We start from the raw sequence: 23,273 nt of genomic DNA on the forward strand, positions 1-23,273 counted from the left end.
GAGGGACTGTTTGTGGACAAGTCCCCAGGACCGGATGGAATGCACCCAAGGGTTCTGAAAGAAATGGTGGAGGTGACAGTGGATGCCTTGGTGATTATTTTCCAAACGTCGCTGGATTCCGGGGAAGTGCCGGAAGATTGGAAAACAGCTAGTGTTACGCCGTTGTTTAAGAAGGGTGGCAGGCAAAAGGTAGGGAATTATAGGCTGGTTAGTTTAACGTCTGTTGTAGGTAAAATGTTAGAATCCGTGATCAAGGAGAAAATAGCGAGGCATCTTGAAGAGAATTGTTTGATAGAGCAGACGCAGCACGGTTTCGTTAAAGGGAAGTCGTGTCTGACGAATTTATTGGAGTTCTATGAGGATGTGTCTAGGGCGGTGGATAGAGGAGAGCCGGTGGATGTGGTCTTTCTTGATTTTCAGAAGGCGTTTGACAAGGTGCCTCACAAGAGGTTATTACAGAAGGTCAGGGGGCATGGAGTTGGGGGTAGGGTGTTAGCGTGGATAGAGGGTTGGCTGTCAAATAGGAGGCAGAGAGTGGGGGTCAATGGGTGCTATTCGGATTGGCGGTTGGTGACTAGTGGAGTGCCCCAGGGGTCGGTGCTGGGGCCTCAGCTATTTACCATTTATATAGATGATCTGGAGGAGGGAACTGAGTGTATGGTGTTGATATTTGCTGATGACACCAAGATTGGTGGAACGGTAAATTGCGCGGAGGGTGTGGAGAGTCTGCAGAAGGATCTAGATAGGCTGGGCGAATGGGCCAGGAAATGGCAAATGGAATTTAATGTTGACAAATGTGAGGTTGTCCACTTTGGTAGGAATAATGGTAGGAAGGACTATTACTTACGTGGCGAAAAACTGCAGCAGGCGACGGTGCAGAGGGACCTCGGGGTCCTTGTGCATGAGTCGCAAAAACCCAGCCTGCAGGTGCAGCAGGTGGTCAGGAAGGCAAATGGGATGCTGGCCTTCCTACTTTTATATTCAATCCCCCTCGCTATGGAGGTCTTGCTGCAGCTGTATAGGGCACTGGTGAGGCCGCAGCTGGAGTACTGTGTGCAGTTTTGGTCGCCGCACTTACACAAGGATATTTTGGCCTTGGAGGGAGTGCAGAGGAGGTTTACTAGGCTGATACCGGAGTTGAGGGGGTTGAACTATGAGGAGAGGCTGAATAAACTAGGCTTGTACTCGTTAGAGTTTAGAAGAATGAGGGGAGATCTCATTGAGACATATAAGATGATGAATGGGATGGATAGGATAGAGGTGGAGAGGCTCTTCCCGCTCAGAAAGGACAGTAGGACTAGAGGGCACAGCCTCAAGATAAAGGGGGGGCGGTTTAGAACGGAGTTGAGAAGGAACTTCTTCACTCAAAGGGTGGTGAATCTCTGGAATTCTCTGCCCGTTGAAGTGGTGGAGGCTGCCTCGCTGAATATTTTTAAGACACGGGTTGATAGGTTTTTGATAGGCAAGGGGATTAAGGGTTATGGGGAGAGGGCGGGAATGTGGAACTGAGACACGACAGATCAGCCATGATCTTATTGAATGGCGGGGCAGGCTCGAGGGGCTAGATGGCCTACTCCTGCTCCTATTTCTTATGTTCTTAAATTAACTCTGGGTGGGGGATTTCATTGTCCGCCACCAAGATTAACTCAGCAGCAGCATTACTGACTGAGCTGGTTGGGTCCTAAAGAATATAACTGCTAGATTGGATCTGCAGCAGATCGTTAAGGAACTAACGAGAGGAAAAAACATACTGACCTCATCCTTATCAATCTGCCAGCTGCAGATGCATCTGCCCATGACAGTATCATTAATAGTGACTATTGCACAATCCTTGTGGAGATGAAGTCCCATCTTCACATTGAGAATAACCTCCACAGTGCCACACAACACAATCACCGTGCTAAATGGGACAGACTTCCAACCAATCTAGCAACCAAAAGCAGGACATCCATGAGGCACTGTGGGCCAACAGCAGCAGAACTGTACTCCAACACAATCTGCAATCTCATGACCTGGCTTATCCCCCACTCAACCATTACCATCAAGCCAGGGGATCCACCCTCATTCAATGGACAGTGCAGGAGGGCATGCGAGGAGCAGCACCAAGCATACCTAAAAATGAGGTACCAACATGGTGAAGCTACCAAGCAGGACTACTTGTGTGCCAAACAGCATAAACAGCAAGTGACAGAACTAAGCGATGCCACAACCAATGGATCTGATCTAAGTTCTGCAGTGCAGCCACATCCAGTTGTGAATGGTGGTGAATAATTAAACAACTCACTGGAGGAGGAGGAGGCTTCACAATATCCCCATCCTTAATGGTGGAGGAGCCCAGCACATCAGTGCAAAAGATAAGGCTGAAGTATTTGCAGCAATCTTCAGCCAGAAGGGTCGAATGGATGATGCCGGGCTCCAGCCAATTCAATTCACTCCATGTGATATCAAGAAATGGTTGGAGGTACTAGATACTGCAAAGGCAATGGGCCCTGATAACATTCTGGCAATAGCACTGAAGACTTGTGCTCCAGAAGTTGCTGTGCCCCGAGCCAAGCTCTTCCAGTACAGTTGCAACACAGGCATCTACCCAACAATGTGGAAAATTGCCCAGGTATGTTCTGTACACAAAAAGCAGGACAAATCCAACCTGGCCAATTACCGCCTAATCAATCTACTCTCGATCAGTAAAGTGATGGAAGGGGTCAACAACAGTGCTATCAAGCAGCACCTGCTCAGCAATAACCTACTCAATGACACCCAGTTTGGGTTTTGCCAGGGTCACTCAGCTCCTGACATCTTTACAGCCTTGGTTCAAACACAGACAAAAGAGCTGAACTCCAGAGTAATAGCCCTTGATACCAAGGTTGCATTCGACCAAGTGTGGCATCAAGGAACCCTAGAGCCAAAGGGGCCTCAGCTATTTACCACTGGGTATCACTGGAAAACTCTCTGCTGGTTGGAGTCATATCTGGTACATAGGAAGATGGTTGTGGTTGTGGAGGGTCAGGCATCTCAGCTTCAAGAGACCTCTGCAGTAGTCCCTTAGGGTAGTGTCTTAGGCCCAACCATCTTCAGCTGCTTTGAGGATATTCAACGATGATTGTAGCATGTTCAGCACCATTCACGACTCTTCAGATACTGAAACAGTCCATATTCAAATGCAACAAAATCTGGACAATATCCAGGTTTGGGCTAATAAGTGGCAAGTAACATTCACGCCACACAAATGGCAGGCAATGACCATCACCAATGGAGTTACCATCACTGAATCCCCCACAGTCATCATCCTTAGGGTTACCATTGACCAGAAATTCAACTGAACTCACCACATAAACACAGTGGCTACAAGAGCAGGTCAGAGGCTAGTAACTCAGCTTCGGACTCCCCAAAGCCTATCCACCATTTATAAGGCACAAGTCAGGAATATTCCCCACTTGCCTGGATGGATGCAGCTCCAACAACACAAGAAGCTCAATACCATCCAGGACAAAGCAGCCCGCTTGATTGGCACCACATCTACAAACATCCACTCCCTGCAGCACTGATGCTCAGTAGCAGCAGTGTTCTATTTACAAGATGCACTGCAGCCATGCATCGAAGATCCTTAGATAGCACCTTCTAAACCCACAACCACCGTTCCTTCACAATCGCTGGGTCAGAATCCTGGAATTCCCTCCCTAACGGCATTGTGGGTCAACCCACAGCACATGGACTGCAGCGATTCAAGGCGACAGCTCACCACCACCTCCTCAAGGGCAACTGAAGATGAGCAATAAATGCTGGCCAGCCAGCAACACCCATGTCCTAAATGTGAATTTAAATTTTTTAAAATTAGAACAAAATTTGGTCGATCTACTTTTGTAATTTCAAGAGTGTATGGAAGGAAGGTTGAAATAGCACTTTCTCATATCTTTCAGGATGTCCCAAATGAACTACTACGGAAATGTCTCACTTATTTATGATGAACGCGACAACCATTTTGCGAACTGTATAAACCCACAAATAGTAGAATAATGTTATTGGTGAGATTGGTTGAAAAAGAGTTTTTTTTCCTGTTATCAGCAGCTTCACACTTTGATTGTATAATACCTTTTATTAATCACCTCAAACATATAAAATTATAGCCCACAATGTGCAATGTCATGAAGGCAGGCAGGGAAACAAACTGATCTAAACATCTGTTTTTTGCTTTGTAACAGAAGTAACTTCCCAACATGCAACTGCAAAACCTGTACATACCTTACAAATTAAAAACAATTCAACAGTTTCTAGAGATGAGCTCTTTGTAGGCAGCAAGACAGCCTTACCCATGTGTCCTCCATGGCATGCCCAATAGAGAGCTGTGTTTCCAGCTTTGTCAAGAGCGTTCACTGCAACTCTGTTGTCTAAACATTCTTTCAACCAGCTCTCATTCCCTGAAAAATTGAAGTGTCAACATGAATAAAGTCTTCTTCTGGGAGACTCACCAGTCTTAACAGAAAATATGAATACAATAAATCAGCCAGCAGTTTGAGAGAATGTGTATCTTACATCCTTTCAGCTGCAGAAAAAAAATGCTAAATCATGGAATAGCCATAAATGAGGGACTTCAAATTTCCTAATATAGGGATAGACATTTTAAAAGACAGAGAGCAGGAGACGTTTTCAAGTCTCTTCAGGAGTTGTTTCTAGATATTACGTTTCTGGCCCACCAAGAACATGGCTGAATCATTGGTGTCATAGAATCCCTACAATGCAGGGGACGGCCATTTGGCCCATCAAGCCTGCACTGACAACAATCCCACCTAGGCCCTATCCCCATAACCCCACATATTCACCCTACTAATCCCCCTGATACTAAGGGGCAATTTAGCACTGCCAATCAAACTAACTTGCACATCTTTTGAGTATGGGAGCACCCGGAAGAAACCCACACAAACAGAATGTGCAAACTCACACAGACAGTGACCCAAGGCTGGAATTAAACCTCAGTCCCTGGCACTGTAAAGCAGCAGTGCTGATCACTGTGCCACTCACAGCACAAGAGGGGGCACAAGAGAGAGAGAAAAAAAAAAGACACACACTTGGGAGAAGGGAGGCACGTGAGGGTGAGAGAGAGAGACAGCATGAGAGAAGGCACACATTTCCAACAATCTGTTTTAGTACAGCAGTGTCTTTTTCACTTCTTCCAATCTCCTGCTTGACCAACGTTTTGTTTAAATACCTTACCGGTTGTATAGTCCAGAGGACCTTGAATAGCTAATTTCTATTGCAGTTATCATTTCAAAACAGGTAACTGGATCTTAATGATCCATCTCAAACATCTGCAAAGTCCGAGTGTGGTCTGAATCATCAGAAGATAGGGGCTTTGACACTCTGTGGAGGGTTGATTGCCTCTTTTCATTCCGACTTTGTGGAATGTGAATTTCTATTTTGTGGCTGACCACCCTCTCAGAACTATTTCTTTAAATATGGGGTTCCAGTTTAAAATCCAACAAGTGAAAATATCAGAAATCATGTCTTCAAAAAGCACATCCTCAGGAAGATAACAGGCCATAGTCTTCAATTTGTCTTTGGGTACACAGGGTGAATTTGGGAGACTGAATAGTTGATCATGTTTAAGCCTTTATTCAAGAAAAAGATGTAAAAATAACCCAAAAACTATAGGCCAGTCAGCTTAGCCATGGTGGTGGGAAAGCTTTTCAGAACGATACTCAGGGACAAAATTAACATTCACTTAGGAAAGTGTAAATTGATCGAAGAAAGCCAACACAGATTTGTTAAAGGCAAATTATGTTTAACTAACTTAATTAAGCTTTTTGATGAGCTAACAGAGAGGGTAATTGAACGTAATGCAGTTGATGTGGTGTATGGAGTCAGAATGCACAGGAGGCTGCCATTCAGCCCAATGTGCTCTTATCAGCTATTTGTAGAGCAATCAAATCAACACTATTCCACTGCCCCATCCCTGGAGCTCTACAAGATTAATTCCCTCAAGTGCCCATCCAAATTCCTTTTGAAATCATTGTCTGTTTCCATCACCCTTACTGGCAAAAGGTTCCAGGTGATTAGCTCTTGCCACGTAAAATGTCTGTCCCATCTAGTCCTTATAATATTGGCAACTGGAAACACTTGTCTTTGTTTACCTGATCTAAACATGTTATAATCTTATACACTCTGATTTAATTTCTCCTCAATCTCCTTTGATCCCTAGCTTTTCCAAATTAATCATGTAGATAAAATCCCTCAACTGAAATCATTCTGATAAACCTCTGCCCCCGCTCAAGGATCCACACATGCTTCTGAAAGCGTGGTGGAAAATGGATACACAATTGTGACATAACCAAAGCTTCATAAAAGGTTCAGTATGGCAATGGGGCTCCAGTTATGCCTATCTTTTTGTGGCCTATTTGGGACATTCCTTGTTCCAGTCCTACTCAGGCCAGCTCCCACAATTCTTCGTTACATTGATGGCTGCTTTGATGCTCTTGTCTGGGCCTGGAAAAATTAATCAATTTTACTTCTAATTTTATCCCTCTCTCATCTTCGAGATGGATCAGCTCTGATACTTCACTTCCTTCTCTTGACCCCTGTGATTTCATTTCTCGTGATAGACTGACCACCAATATTCATGACAAAGCCACCGACTCCCAGAGCTACCTCGACTACAGCTCCTCAGACTCTGCTCCCTGTCAGGGCTCCATCCCATTCACCAACATCTCTGCCTCTGTCGCATCTGGACTGATGTCAACTTCAAAATGATGCTTCTGATATGTCCGCTTTTTCCCTTAACCAAGGTTCCCGCGCACCCCCACCACCCCCCCAACCTCTGGTTAACAGGGCAGTCAACTGGGATTGACCCATCTCCCACACACTGACCCTCACCCCTTCCCTACAGAATACAATAGGATCCCCTTGTCCTCATTTCTCATCCCACGAGTCTCTGCATTCAAAGGATCATTCTCCGCCATTTCTACCAGCTCTAGCACCTTCAAACACATTGTCACCTTCCACAGGTACTGGTCCCTCCGTGACACCCTGGTCCACTCCTCCATCACACCTAACTCCCCATCTTCTTCCCATGGCACCTTCCCTTGTAACTGCAGAAGGTACAAACCCTGTCACTTTACCTCCTCCCTCCTCATCATTCAAGGCCCCAAATACTCCATTCAAGTTAAGTAGTATTTCACTTGCTCTTCCTTCAAATTGGTTTATTGTATTTGCTACTTCCAATGCAGCCTCCTCTACATAAGGGAAACTAAATGCAGATTGAGTGTCCACTTCTGTTCAGTCCGCAAGCATGATCCTAACCTTCCTGTTACTTGTTATTTCAATCCAGCACCTTGCTCCCATGCCCACATGTCCATCCTTGGCCTGCTGCAATGTTTCGTTGCAAGATGGAGAAGCAGCATCTCTTCTTCTGTTTGGGCATGTTGTAGTCCTTAGGATTCAACATTGAGTTTAGGAACTTTACATTTTGACTTTTCTCCTCCATCTTAAACTCCCTTTTTTTAAAAAAATATTCCATACATGTATGGTCTCAATGCAAAACACCTCTCATTTTAGGCCATTTGTCTTTTGTTCTTCAAGTTACTAGTTTTTGTTGTAGTTTCTACATTTTCCCTCCTTTCAGATTTGACTAAGAGTCTGTGCACTTGAAACACTTTGTCCAGATTCTGGCAGACCTGCAGCGTTTTTCAAGAGCTCTCTGTTCTTGCTTCGGTATAACTTCCCTGCTTTGGTACTCAATACCTCTTATGAGACCATATGCTTTCCTACTACTTTCTGAATACATTCTGCCACTTTAAAGTGTCTATGTGCATACACCCCAGGTCCCACTATCCCTGTATACAGTTCCAAACAGAGCCATTTAATCTATATTGCCTGTCTCTATGTGTTTTGCCAAAATGAAGAATGGGGGAAGATGGTGACATTGTGGTAACGTCACAGGATGAATAATTCAGAGGATCAGACTAATGCTCTGGGAACAGCTGAACTAAGGGCTTTTTGTCCACAAATACCTGTAGCATTCACAACAAAACAGATGAGTTGTCAGCTCAAACAGAAATTCCTTTGCACGGGCTGATAGCCATTTCAGGGACATGGCTGCAAGGAAATGAAAGCTGGGACCTGAAAGGATTTTTTCTCCATTTTCTCTAGTAGATTGCACCCATCTTGCTTGCCAGTCAGGTGGCTATGACTTGAATCAAAGGTTTCAATCTGACAATAATCTAGCCAGAACCACATGGTTGATTCGTTCAACTGAAGGTGAACAATTTGCAGTATTTAAAGGGAATTGCAAGCTGAGTCAATCAAATAGAAGCTTTTTCCCCCCAAAAATCTGACTAATATTTTTTGAATCATGCATCTTTGAAATGTTGAATGGGAAGACCGTTCACTTTTTATCTTTATGCAGCGAGTTATGATGATCTGGAATGCACTGGTTTAAAGGATGGTGGAATTAGATACAATAGTAGCTTTCAAAAGGAATTGGATAAAACTTGAAGAGGTGAGAAAGGTAAAAAAGAGTGGGACATATTGGACTGCTGTTTCAAAGAGCTGACACAGGCAGAAATGGCCAAATGGCCTCCTCCTGTATGCAAGTTCTACAATTAGCTCTATTAGGCATTAGAGCAACCAAACATTGGCTTTATGACTTGCCTGGTATCAATAAGGCCCTTTGGAGACCTGGGCATGGGAATTGTAGCAGACGGGACAGAGCCATACAAAAGGTCCAATGACCTTGGACGTGATTTTCCGGCCTTGGGACAAGTGCGGCCAGAAAATTCCTCCCATTATCTTTCTCCCCGTCTATAAAATAACATGGATCACTGTGCTTTACTATGGAATGTGATATACTGTGGAGTAAATAATTCTTCCTCTTTTAATATAATGTAACATTCCAAGGCACTTCATGAGAGTGTTATAAAACAAACTGAGCTGGATAAGGAGACAGTAGGTGAAATGACCAAAAAACTTGGTGAATGAGATAGATCTTGGTAAAAAATTGCAGCATGCTGCTGTGCAAAGGGGTCTGGGTGTCCTTGTGCATGAATCACAGTCGGTTTGCAGGTGCAGCAGGTAATTAAGGCAGCAAATGGAATTTTGTCCTTCATTGCCAGAGGGATGGAGTTTAAAAACAGGGAGGATATGTTGCAGCTGTATAAGCTGCTGGTGAGGCTACACCTGGAATACTGTGTACAGTTTTGGTCTTATTTGAGAAAGGATATACTGGCACTGGAGGGGGTGCAGAAGAGATTCACTAGGTTGATTCCGGAGTTGAGAGGGTTAGCTTATGGGGAAAGAGTAAGTAGACTGGGACAATACCCATTGGAATTTAAACAAATGAGGGAGGATCTTATAGAAACATGCAAAATTATGAAAGGAATCAATGAGATAGAAACCAGGAGGTTATTTCCACTGGCAGATGAAACCAGAGCTGGGGAAAAGAACTTGTTGTAAGTTAAGACACAGGCACCAGAGTTTCACATAGCCTCAAGATTAAGAAGGTTATAGACAAATGTATATATGCACACACATGCATGCAAACATTTTGACATATGTTCTACCTTATCTATCTAAAGAAGGAAACCCTAATAAAAATCAATACAAAGGCAGAAGGTAATGATAGAAGCAAATTAATGCATTTGTTGGAAATCTGAAATCAAAACAAAAGTACTGGAAATACTCATCTGGTCTGGCAGCATTTGAGAGAGATAAACAGAGTTAACTTCTTGAGTCAAATACTGCTCATCCTGGGAAATACAGAAGGCAATGATACTACGTGACTGACTGCATTATCCAACAAAAGAGTTAGTGAGAATAAAAAAGGAGCTCCTGCAAACCATAGCATTGCCCACACAAAATCAAAACAGAATGCAACACTCCAGAAAATTTCAAGACTAGACTCAAAGCATTATTTTGACCCCTGCTTTTAAATCCAAAACTGCTAACACTTAGAAGGACAAGGGCAGTAGACACATAGGAACATCATCACCTACATCACGGAGGTTGAGGGGAGACCTGATAGCTACAAAACTGAGAGAGGCATAGACAGGGTGGATAGTTTAATGTTTTTTTTCAAGGCGCAAGTGTCAATTACAAGAGGCACAGGTTCAAGATGAGGGGGGCAAAGTTTAAGGGAGAGCTGCAGGGAAGGTTTTTCATGCAGAGAGTAGTGAGTGCCTGGAATGCACTGCCAGAAGCAGGCACATTAGCAACATTTAAGAGGCATCTGGATGGGTACATGAGTAGTGTGATATGAACCAAGTAAGAGTAGAAGGATTTTTTTTTAAGTTTAGTTGGGGCATCATGATTGACACAGGCTTGTAGAGCTGAAGGGCCTGTTTCTGTCCTGTGCTTTTCTTTGGTCTTTGTACAACTTCCCTTTCAAGCCACTCATCATCCTGACTTATAACTGTCACTGTTCCTATGGTGTCACTGGATCAAAACCTTGAAATTTCCTTCCTAACAGCACTGTGCTTTTCACTACACCAGATGGACTGCTGTGGTTCAAGAAGGCGGGCTCACCATCGCCTTCTCAAGGGTAATTAGAAAAGAGCAACAAATTGTTGTCTTACCAGTGATGTCTACATCCGTTGAAAGAATTAAGAAAAGTGCATCATCTCACACTCCTCTATATTAAATTCCACTTGTCCACTCATTCTGCAGCCTATAATAAATATCCTGTCGCAGTTGTCTGGTATAATCCTCACTGCCACACTTCCTAGGTTTGGACTTCCAAAAAACATTTGATGAAAAAAAGGTTACATAATAGGCTTACCAGTAAAGTTGAAGACCACACAATAAAGGGGTCAATACCAATATAGAGATAAAATTGGTTGAATGACTAGAATCAGAGTAATGCTGAACAGTTGTCTTTGGACTGGAGGAAGCTGTACACTGGATTTCCCAGAGGTCGTGACTAGGATCACTAGTTTTATATTAATAACCTGGACACTGGGTGTACAGCACAATTTCAAAATTTGCAGATGACATAAAATTTAAAAGTACTATAAAGTGTGAGGAGGATAGTGATAACCTCAAGTGGACAGACAGGCTGGTGGAATGAGCAGGAATGTCACAGTTGAAACTTAATGCAGGAAATTGAGTGATACATTTTAGAAGGAAGAATGAAAAGATACAACATAAAATAAAGGGTACAATTCTAATGTGGTTGCAAGAGCAGAGTGATCTGGGGCTCTATATGCACAGGTCATCAAAAGGCAGGAGGGCAGCTTGAAAAAGTGAATGAAAAGACAAATGGGACCCTGGGATTTATTAATGAGGCACCTAGTACAAAAGTTAAGTGGTTACGAAGAACCTTTATAATTAAATATAACACGGTTTGGACTCAATTGGAGTAGTCTGTCCAATTCTGGAACTACACTTCAGGAAAGATGTGGAGGCTTTACAGAAGATGCAAAAAAGATGTATGAACATTGTCCCAGGAATAAGGAACTTAACATAAACATAAGAACATAAGAAGTAGGAGCAGGAGTAGGCCATCTAGCCCTTTGAGCCTGCCCCACCATTCAATAAGATCATGGCTGATCTGGAGTGGCTCAGTTCCACTTTCCCGCTTTCTCCCCATAACCCTTAATTCCCTTGCCTACCAAAAACCTATCTACCTGTGACTTAAATATATTTTAGTGAGGTAGCCTCCACCACTTCAACGGGCAGAGAATTCCAGAGATTCACCACCCTTTGAGTGAAGAAGTTCCTCCTCAACTCTGTTCTAAACTGCCCCCCCCCTTATCTTGAGGCTGTGTCCTCTAGTCCTGCTGTCCTTTCTGAGCGGGAAGACTCTCTCTACCTCTACCCTATCCATCCCCTTCATTATCTTATACATCTCTTTAATATCCCCCCTCATCCTTCTAAACTCCAAAGAGTACAGACCCAGTCTATTTAGTCTCTCTTCATAGTCCAACCTCATCTCCGGTATCAGCCTAGTGAACCTCCTCTGCACTCCCTCCAAGGCCAAAATATCCTTGCGCACGTGCGGCGACCAAAACTGCACACAGTACTCCAGCTGCAGCCTCACCAGTGCCCTGTACAGTTGCAACAAGACCTCCCCGCTTTTATATTCTATCCCCCTCGCTATAAAGGCCAGCATCCCATTCGCCTTCTTGATCACCTGCTGCACTTGCAGACTGGGTTTTTGCGACTCATGCACAAGGACCCCCCAGATCCCTCTGTACCGTAGCATGCTGCAGCTTTTTGCCCTTTAAATAGTAATCCCTCCTACTATTATTCCTGCCAAAGTGAATGACCTCACACTTGCTAACATTGTACTCCATCTGCCAGGTCCTCGCCCACTCGCTCAGCCTATCTAGATCCCTCTGCAGACTTTCCACACCCTCCGCACAATTTGCTTTTCCACCCATCTTTGTGTCATCAGCAAATTTCGACACTGTACACTCAGCCTCCTCCTCCAGATCATCTATATAAATGGTAAATAGCTGAGGCCCCAGCACCGATCCCTGCAGCACTCCACTAGTTACCAACCGCCAATCAGAATAGCATCCATTGATACCAACTCTCTGCCTCCTATTAGACAGCCAATCCCCTATCCACGCTAACACCTTACCCCCAACTCCATGCCCCCTAACTTTCTGAAGCAATCTTTTGTGCGGCACCTTATCAAACGCCTTCTGGAAATCGAGAAACACCACATCCACTGGTTCCCCTCTGTCTACTGCACTAGTCACATCCTCATAGAAATCCAATAAATTTGTCAAACACGACTTCCCCTTAACGAATCTGTGCTGCGTCTGCTCTATCAAACAATTCTTCTCTAGGTGCCTCGCTATTTCTTCTTTGATGATGGATTCCAGCATTTTTCCAACAACAGACGTTAAACTAACCGGCCTATAATTCCCTGCCTTTTGCCTGCTACCTTTTTTAAACAGCGGCGTAACATTAGCCGTTTTCCAATCTTCCGGCACTTCCCCGGAATCCAGCGAAGTTTGGTAAAAATCACTAAGGCGTCTACTATCACCTCTTCAGTTGGGTGGATAGATTGGACAAACTGGGTTAGGAGCTGCTTTCCTTAGAGAAGATGAAAAAGAGATTTGGTGAAGATATTCAAAATCATGAGAGGTACTGTGTATCTGTATACTGTGCACAGTTTTGATAACCCTATTTAGAAAGGATATTATTAAACTAGAAAAGGGTGCAGAAAAGATTTACTAGGACTTGATCGTTTAAATTATAAGCAGAGGCTGGAGAGATTGGGACTTTTTTCTCTGGAGCGTAGGAGGCTGAGGGGCGATCTTATATAGATCTATTAAATAATGAGGGGTATAGATTAGCTAGATAGTCAATGTCTTTTCCCAAAGGTAGGGGACTCTAAAACTAGAAGGCATAGGTTTAAGGTGAGGGGAGAGATACAAAAAGGTCCAGAGAAGCAATTTTTTCACAGAGGGTGCAGAGTGTCTGGAACAAGCTGTCTGAGGTAGTGGTAGAGGCAGGTACAATTTTGTCTTTTAAAAAGCATTTAGACGGTTACATGGGTAAGATGGATATAGAGGAGCATGGGCCAAATGCGGGCAAAAAGGCAGCATGGACAAGTTGGGCCAAAGAGCCTGTTTCCATGTTGTAAACCTCTATGAATCTATGAGGTCTAAACGGTGTGATGAGAGAGAAACTGTCCCCACTGGTGGAAAAGTTGAGGTCACGTACTTAAGGTAATTGGCAAAAACAAACCCAAAAGGTGGTCTGAGGAAACTTGGTTTTACATAGTCAATGATCAGGATCTGGAAAGTAATATTTGAGAGGGAGTGAAAATAGCTTCAATTAAGGCTTTTCAGAGGGAATTGAGTAAATACTGGGGTGAAAATATTTGGGGTGACTACTACAGAGGAATGAGGCAAGTTATATTGTTCCTGCAGAGAGCCAGCATAGACACAATGGACTAAATCCTTTCTCAGTGTTATAGCATTGTTACGGCATAGATTTCTCTTCTCAACATTACTATCTGTGAGTTTATACCAAGCTGATACTGCCAGCTGCAATAGTAGTTCAGCAGTCAGTATCATCCTCATATTACCTGCTTCCAAACTGGAATCACCACAGAGCACCTCAAATCTATTCCAGGCATGTTAAAAACTATGTGCCTGAAGCATTTATTAAAGCAACATTGCAATGCAGTTACATTCCATGCAATGTCAAATCCTAAAGAAAGACGACCGACCTTGCACTTATCTGGTACTTTACACACCCTCAGGATATCCTAAAAAGAATCAGAGCCAATTAATGACTTTTGAAGTGTAATCATTGTTTTACTGTCAGGAAATGTGGTAATCAATTTTCATATAGTATGGTCCTGTAGTAATAAACGAAGCAAATAACCTATTTTGAGTTCAAGGATAAATGCTGGCTGGACACAGTGAGAACTCTGAAGCTCTTCTTTGATGACAACAGCCATGGGATTTTTTTTACATCCACCTCATAAAATAGAGGATGCCTTTGTTTAATAGTCTAATCTGAAAAATTAGTGCAGCATACCCTCAGTACTGCACTGAAATATTATAATAAAGGCAAAATACTGTGGATGCTGGAATCTGAAACCAGAACAGAAAATGCTGGAAAACCTCAGCAGATCTGACAGCATCTGTGGAGAGGGAATACAATGTTTCAAGTCTGAATGACCCTTCCTCAGAGCTGAAATGTCTACACTGGCTATGGTTCAAATCTTCAGTGTGGTGTTTGAATTCACACTATTTCAAGAGTCTCAATTTTCTTGCCTAGAAATAATTGTAGTCAATTGTTTCAGTGACATGACAATTGCATTTAGAAACACTTAGATAAAAATCTTTAAGGTATTGCACTTCAAAAAATTCTCAAGGATTCAGGCTGCACCTGGTAGAAACATCAGCTTGCACTTATTTATTTCAATCAACATTACTTACCGCGTTTGGCAGCTTCATGCAATGGGTTGTCGATTGACTCTACATGCTCAGCCACTGTGGAGAGAAATTAGAAATTAATTTTCATAAAAAACTACATTTTTTGTATCAATTTTCAAAAGACTGAAAGTTACAAATATTGGTCACTAAATCCTCAGAGGGAGAGAATTGGAGAGCATCCTGCATGCTAAATTGAAAGAACATTTCAGCCTCTGTTACGTTTTCACTTGAAAAATAATCTCCAATAATGTTCAACATCCTTTTCTTTTGTTCCCTTTAAGTACAGTAAAATCCTGCCATTCGTAACTTCCTCTTTTGCAAATTTGCTTATCCCCACAAAAGTCTTTGCATATCAGTTCACTCATTATGGGTGCAAATATTAATTTATCAGCAGTTTTAAAGATAAAGAAATAGAATTACTGCCTAAATAAAGTTAAGAAAGAATGCATTCATGACATTTCCTGCAATGGAAATTGATCACTGGATGGGTGTGCCGGTGTTCGCACATGGACATTCCTTGTTGCTGTGATTTAATACCTGATTCAGTCCACCTCCATTCTCAAGTAAAGAACTAAGTGTGACAGGTTTTACATTTTCCTTACTTTAGTAAACATTTCTCCAGGAGATTTCTCTTTAGATTTAAAAGCATAGTTTATATTGCCTTAGACCCTTTTATACATGCCAAATTTAGGAATTGACTCCCTTTGTAAAGTATGCTCATCATTAGCGATTTCACTGTTTGCAAGATTTTAAGGAAACATAACCCCTATAAACAGCAGGACCTTACTGTATATATTTTAAGCAGTTTCCCAGCAAACAAAATATGAACGTACATTCGAATTAGGAGCAGAATTAGGCCATTTGATCCCTTGAGCCTGCTCCACCATTTAATAAGATCATGGCTGATATGTTTGCATTTTAATAGCAGCACAGCCATGGCGGCAGACAATCTGGGAATATGATTTTGAAAGAATTTCCCAATGGTAAAGAAATCTGAAAAGTACAGTAAACATACACATCAAGAGTACAAATAGAAAAGTTTAACAATTAATATCCAGACAATGGGTGGGATTTTTCACACACACATGCAGTGTTTTTCGTGGTGGTGGATTTTCATGTCCTGTCGCTGTCATTGGAGTTTAACGCTGTATGCACCCCTGCTATTGGTTCGCTGTCAGCGGGATAGGAAGATCCCTCTCGTGGGAATGGCCAGAAAATTTCAGCCAATGTTTCAACTGGAGTTAATAATCCCACTTTATTCCAAAAAACAAAATTCAAATTGCTGCCCTTCTCCAAGAAAAACACATTTTGGGTCCTGTTTATGGCTGCGGCCTTGTTGGTTAATTTGGAAATCTATAGAAGGAGGGGAGACATGGATGAGCAGGTCAGCCCCACTCCTCATGAAATTAGATGCAATACAAATGAGCATTTCTGAAAGAGGCTCAGTACATTTGGACCTAGATTCTAGTACTCAGCTACTGAAGATAGATTAAATATTAATAAGCAAGCTAGGGTTAAGTAAAGTTGGGCCTATTTCAAATAATTCATTCAGAAATAAAACAATTGCTAGCCAACCATCAAAAAGGATTGAAAAATAACAATCCCCTGCACTTACCATAGTTACTTGGAATTAATCCTGTTCGGCCTCGGCAAGTTCCTTTCCACCAATTGGGATCACTCTTAAGATAAGAATAATAGATTTATATAACATAATAAATCTAGGATTAAATTACAGAAAGATATAGAATTGATCAAGAAATATAATTGATCAAGAACTTACAATATCTGAAATGTAAAGTACATCTCCTTCATCAAAGTATAATTCATCTGGCTAAAACAAAATCAAAGGTAAATTTAATTAAGCAAAGTTATCACATTCACTAGTCAATACAATGCAAAACCAAATAATTACATCACAGGTGTTGAATTCTACATATTGTGACTATGTCATTAACAATTTCATAGAAATATATAGAAGTCGTAACAGAAAACAGACCATTTAGCCTATTCTGTTTACTTGCAAATAATCACGATTAACCATCCCACTGGAAACAACCATACAATCTGCTGAAGAGACATTAGTTTACACAATCGTAATTTGTATGCAGGAGGCTAAGGATTAGTTATCAAGTATATTCAACTGGGTCACTGGTCTGTTAAGAGAAAATGTACAATTTACTGATGTGCTGATCATTGATATCAGTCTGGATATGCGAAGAAATATCTTGAATGGAAGACACCAAATTCTGACTGATTTTAGAGCAACAAGTTCATTGAGTGTTCACACGGACAATTAATGCAGTAAAGTCTGCTTTTAATTCTAACAATTCAACACCAAAAATTTAACAGTTCAATCAGGCTGTTTAGCAGTAAGACAATTTGTCAGGAATTGAGAGTACGTCACCACAAAAAATAGCAAAATGCGTAACACAAATGCATATTTACTGTTACAACAAGAACATCTACTAAAATTTTCACTTATAAAGCACTGTCAACATACAAGAAAGCCCAAAACATTCATCACATTTCAGTATTTCAAACTATTGCACTATAAAATAAAGTGAAGTTGCACACGAGAAAGGCCACCAGCATTGAAGACTGCATTAAATCCAAACAAGCTCACAACTCAGACTATTTCATCTTACCACAAGTGGCCTATTTTCACATCCACTGTAATCATGACCAATTCACTGATGTGGGCATGGCCCATACAGCGAATATAGTCCTGGGGGGGTACACAATTTGCACAATAGATCTGTAGGCCTACGACGATGTCAGAGACATTTCCCCTCTGCTTTCAAGGGCAAGAATTAACAGAGATGAGATGAGATGAGACAGGCAGATTTTAAGCAAGAGAAATTGCAAGGTGAATCCCAGAGATGGAAGCTAAATTTTTGCATTGAATCTTTGTTCAGTAGCAATAAGAAAACTACTGCCAAAACATGTCAGTCAGGTCACGAAAGAGAGAACATATGGCTTATTATTTTTCCTATCAAAAAGGAGACAAGTGAGATTGAGCTAAGTAAGTGTAATTCATTGTTTCACAGTACATTGATTTGCTACCTGTGAAGTAAGTACTTTAAATAATCATATCACTTTATCGTCAAAAAAATTGATGGAATTCATGTGATAGCATGTGTAAAAGACACAATATTCATTTTGCATCTCAAGGCATAACTGTTGCCTATCTGGGTTTTGCTATCATATGTTTATCTATTGGCTGTACAGGCACACTCCTGAACATAAACTACTGGATGACTGTCACCACCATACACAAGAGAATAAGTAAGGTAAAATTGAAATCTGTAAGAGCAATTCAAAATATGGCAATAAAATAATCCCGATAGGAAGGAAGAAATTTGAAGGGGTAACAGTTTGCTGGCGAAGTTGGAGATTTTGAAAGGTGATGAAATTTAGGGAAGCAGCACAAGATGGCTGAATGCCCCACCGTCAGTAGCAGAGCTAAGGGAGGGCATGCACACGAGTCAGAAGACCATGCACGTGGAGAATGGGGGGGGATGTAAATGTCCAGAGGAGACTGCAGAGGTGGAGCGGGAGGGTGGGGGGAGTGAAGGTCTTGGAGCAATTAGACTGAAATATTTAACATTTAAATGGTTGTTGCAAAAGGAGTCAATGTGGATCATTAATCAATATCCATGACAGATGATTCCAACATTGCGCAAGGAATCACATCGGCACAAAATTATGAACAAATTGGTTTCTGTGGAGGACAGGAAGAGTAAGTAGCAAGGTGAGCATTACAGATAATTAAGTCCTCAGGTGTCAAAGGTCACACAAGGGTTAAAGGGGTATTGTGATATTGTCACAATGAGAGATATTGCAGAGTTGGAAATAGGTGGTCTTGGTAATACAAAGCTCAGCCTCAGCTCAGTTCAAACTAGACGCTCAGGTGACAAATAATTTATTCAGACTGAACGCATTTCAAGATAGGGAAACACAAAAACTAGAAGCAGGAGTAGGCAGACCAGCCCCTCAAGCCTGCTCCACCATTCAATATCATCACGGCTGATCTTAGAATCATTGAATCATAAAATCCCTACAGTGCAGGAGGACATCATTTGGCCCATCCAGTCTGCATCTAGCTCTGTCGTCTCTCCACCCTATCCCCATAACCGCTCACATTTATCATGGCCAATCCATCTAAACTACACATCTTGGGAAATTAAGGAGCAATTTAACATGGCCAATTGACCTAATTTTGAATATATAGATAGAAGGGAAAGATTGAGGGGGATATGGGCCAAATGCAGGCAAATGGGATGAGTTCAGTTCAGGAAACTCAGCATGAACAAGTTGGGCTACAGGGCCTGTTTTCAAGCTGTGCATCTCCATGACTCTATAACCTTATGTCTTTGGACTGTGGGAAGAACCCAGAGCACCCGGAGGAAACCCACACAGAACTGAACCTGGGTTTAGCACTTCCTTAATACTGGTTGGATGTGCTAATTTTCTCTCAGCTGCATAGTAAATATGTTGGCCCTCAAACTCATCCAATTGCATTTTTCAGATAAAAACAAACAGGAAGGAGACAGCTATCTATAAATGGTCAAAATCCTAGTTTTCTTGCAAAAATTACTTCCAAACCACTTAACAACCAAGGTTATTTTTAAACTGCACTCGTTTATGTACCTAGTTCATGCACTAAGTTCTCCAAATAGCAACACAATCAGTTAATCTGCTTTTGTGGTGCTGACTGGAGGAAGGATTTTAAAACTGTACAACAGAAGAGTCCTCTGCTTTTCAGGTAGTTCTATGGCATCCTCCTGATTAAGCAGATGGGACCTCAATTTAATATCTTCTGAAACGCTGCATTTTTCTTATTTATAGAGTTAATTTCTTATTCCGTTCCATGGTCTAAACTTGACACCCCCCCCAAGCTATTAGTTTGTCTTTCATGTGGATTGTTTAAAAGGAAGATTTAAAAAAAAACAAACAACAAAATATTAATTCAAAGTAACAGAAAATAAACTTCAGTCTTGTGGAAACTTGCGAGTGCCCACTAAGTTCTTCATGATGGTAGCCAATAGTCTCAATACTGCCATTGTTCTTTTAACATTGGACTTCCATATAAATGAAACAAGCCTGTCTTTATTCTTCACCGTTGTCAATTGGCCTGAGTATTTCCAGCATTCTAATTTTGTTGCAGATCTCCACTATATGTAGACCTGTCCTGTCTTTATCATTCATCTACATCGCAAAGAGCCAAATGCATTATTCCCATATTTATTGCCCCCAACAGCATGGTGGGTATATCTGCACCAAGTGAATAAGAAGTTAACTCTATAAGTAAGAAAAATGTGGTGTTTCAGAACTTTTTTTTCTTCTATTTCTCTCAGAGTCCTACGATACATGCTATTTATTAAGTATCGTGATCACAGACCTCAAAGTCAAATGTCATACAATCAGATTTCGAATCCGCTGGAGACAAGTGCACCCCATACACCATCACTAACTTACCATACCCATCAAGGAGCTTACTATTGAAAATAAGTAGTGCCATTGTTCTTTTAACATTGACTTGCATGAAAATGAAACAAAGCTATCTTTATTCTTCACAGTTGTCAATTGACCTGCTGTATATTTCCAGCATTCTAATTTTATTGCAGATCTCCACCATGTGCAATCTCCCCCCCTTGCCTCTATCATTGATCTATATTGCAAAGAGTTAAAGACATTATTCTCTCATAACTAATGGGGGAAAAACAGTTGGCATGAGTATCAAAAAGGGAATTTATCCCCCTCTCCTATCCCATTTTGATCAATATTTACATTCATATTAGCAACTGGTAGTGCTGGGGAAAATAGTCTCTCAAAACTTTAGTCCTTTTACTGACCACACATTGCATATTCCACAACCTGCGAGCATATCTGACTGGACCTTTTCCAATGATTGGTTTCCTTATTTGTCCACAAACAAGTGTGAATAAATTAAAGATGGAAAAACTTTTGTGTTGATTTTTATTTGGTAAAATAAAGCACTTCAATCACCTTAAGTTTTAAATATCTCGCCTGTCAAACCATGTTATGCAAATTTCCTCAGCCAGAATAGCATGCAGTGTGAACAGAAAATATACTGATCTGATACTGAGCATTAAACTACTGTCTAATTCTCTCATGTTGTTGGTTTATTTAACCTGGCTGCCTTTCACAGCTTCTTTTTAGATCTCAAGCAGCATTTCACAAACATTCCGACTCCCACACCAAACTGCAAGAGAAGTTCAAAATTAATTCTGGATTTGCCATTGCATCAGACATGTCTGGTACAGGAAATGCTTGCTGCAACAGGAACCTCTGGTTTTCAGCAACCTCCTCACACAACAATGGTGGCAGTACATTTTAAAGTCTGAGCTGGGGTGATGCATTTCCTGCTTCAGCCACATTGCTCAACATTCGTTTGAAAATCAGTAGCAATTCAACTTTTGCTTGGTTTAAATAGCAACATAACTAAAATAGCAATTTTCATGTCATTAGAATTAGGCAGCTTTTAAGTAAGAGTAGACTAATCTCCATTTCTTAACTGAAGAGTTACCATATTTCTCTCAATTGTACTTAATTTTGAATTCTGCTCCATTTACTTGGTACCAGGGAACTAAAGACAGAATACCTCCTCCTGTCAATCCCTTCCTCTATCTTAAAAACAATTTTCAAAAAATAGGTAATCAACATGAAGCCATTTGCGGTAGATCTGCTTATTATTATTAGACTGCTCCAGTGATGGAGAGCACTTACATAGTAACATCGGATTTGGGAAAACAGTATGCCATTGAGCCTGCGCCACCATTTGTAAGATTATGGTTAATCCAACTGTAGTTTCAATTCCATTTTCTTATCTGCCCCCAATAATCCTCCACTCCGCTGTCTACCCAAAATCTATCCAAATCAGCCTTGGATAAATTTTATGACCTAGCCTCCAGTACTTTCTAGAGAACATAATTCCACAGGTCAATGACCCTTGGAGAAAACTGTTCTCCTTATCACCATATTAAAAGGGAGATCCCTTATTTTTAAGCAGTGTCCCCGAGTTCGCGTCTCCTCCACAAGAGGAAACACCCTCCAGTAATCAGTCTGTCAAGTCCCCTCAGGATCTTGCATTTCAATAAGATCACCTCAGTCTTCTGAACTCCAGCAGGAATAGGCCCAACCTGTTCAACCTTTCTGCATCAGCCATGCGCTTTATTAAAAAAAAATTTGAGATGTGGGCTTCACTGCCTAGGCCAGCATTTAGTTCCCATCCAAATTTACCCACAGAAAGGTAGTGGTGAGTTACTTTCTTCAACCACTGCAATCCATGTGCTGCAGTATACCCACAATGCTGTTCAGGAGAGAGTTTCAGGATTTAGATCCAGTGACGTTAAAGACAATATATTTCCAAGAGGTCCAACTGGAACCGCATTTCTGTCAGTAAATTCAGTTAAGATAGAGAAAGAACTTCCAGAGAACATTTTCATGGTGGAAAATAGTATTGGGAATGGAAAAGAACAGAAGTAAACCTTTAGGAACTGCAAAGCATTTCAGGTTGTTCCAGAAGTGAATGTCTACTTTAGAGACCAAGCCAAGAAACAAAACTAGGGTCTTGCATTGTCATTAACAGTGGAAAAGGGGCAAATTACTTAAAGTATAAGTTGCCAATGGAAAACAAATCCTGTTTAATTAATAGTGTTTGTCTTTGGTCATCGATGCACATCCTTTTCACAAATAAATTGGAAGCTTGAATTTCACATTAAACTGTTACCGGTCTTTATGGAAATAATTAGAAAATAATTTGACAGTTGAAGGGAGTGAAAAGCTAGGTGATTTTTAGGTTTGCACTGTTGATAGCAACCCATTCTCTGCGCATGGATGGGAAAAAAATTTGAACTCATGGAAGTCACATGACAAGGGAACTATTTTTGTTGTCACTTTTGAAAACCAGCAAGAAATTGCATTCAGAGTATTCCATTGCAAGCTATGAAACTAGTGTCAAGTCATCAAAGCAACCAAGGTAATGAATACTTTGAACACACGAGATCCTAACAGTGAGAAAGATTCCATAACCTGTTCCAGTTAAAGTTAACCTGAGAACCAACCTCCCACAAGAAGCATAATAACCTGAGAATCTTTCACTTCATAAGACCTTCACTTCAACCAAAGCATCAACCTTGTCTGTGAAACTGCAGGCCTGCCATGAAAGAAACTGAGATAGAAACATGGAAACAAAAAGGAGTAGGCCTTTCAGCCCTTCAAGCCTGCTTCATCATTCATTTTAGTCATCGAATTCAATATCCTGATCCCCCGCTGCTCTGCCTTGATCCCTTTAACCCTGTAGAGCTGTATCTAATTCCTTCTTAAAATCAGACAACATTTTGGACTCAATTACATTCTGTA

General features: G+C 41.4%; 1 protein-coding gene across 1 annotated transcript in view; it reads right to left on the reverse strand.

The window, feature by feature from the left end:
* Nucleotides 1-23,273, reverse strand: part of ostf1 (osteoclast stimulating factor 1) — an 80,620-nt gene that overhangs the window by 24,485 nt on the left and 32,862 nt on the right. The window contains exons 3-6 of the mRNA XM_080188908.1: nucleotides 16,669-16,719; nucleotides 16,504-16,567; nucleotides 14,892-14,945; nucleotides 4,308-4,415 (exon numbers count right to left, since the gene is read on the reverse strand). Coding sequence (XP_080045034.1) covers nucleotides 4,308-4,415; nucleotides 14,892-14,945; nucleotides 16,504-16,567; nucleotides 16,669-16,719 — 277 coding nt within the window. The remainder of the gene's footprint in view (nucleotides 1-4,307; nucleotides 4,416-14,891; nucleotides 14,946-16,503; nucleotides 16,568-16,668; nucleotides 16,720-23,273) is intronic.

Source organism: Carcharhinus amblyrhynchos, chromosome 5 (genome assembly GCF_965287045.1).
Source record: "Carcharhinus amblyrhynchos chromosome 5, sCarAmb.v2.hapA, whole genome shotgun sequence".
Lineage (NCBI taxonomy): Eukaryota > Metazoa > Chordata > Chondrichthyes > Carcharhiniformes > Carcharhinidae > Carcharhinus > Carcharhinus amblyrhynchos.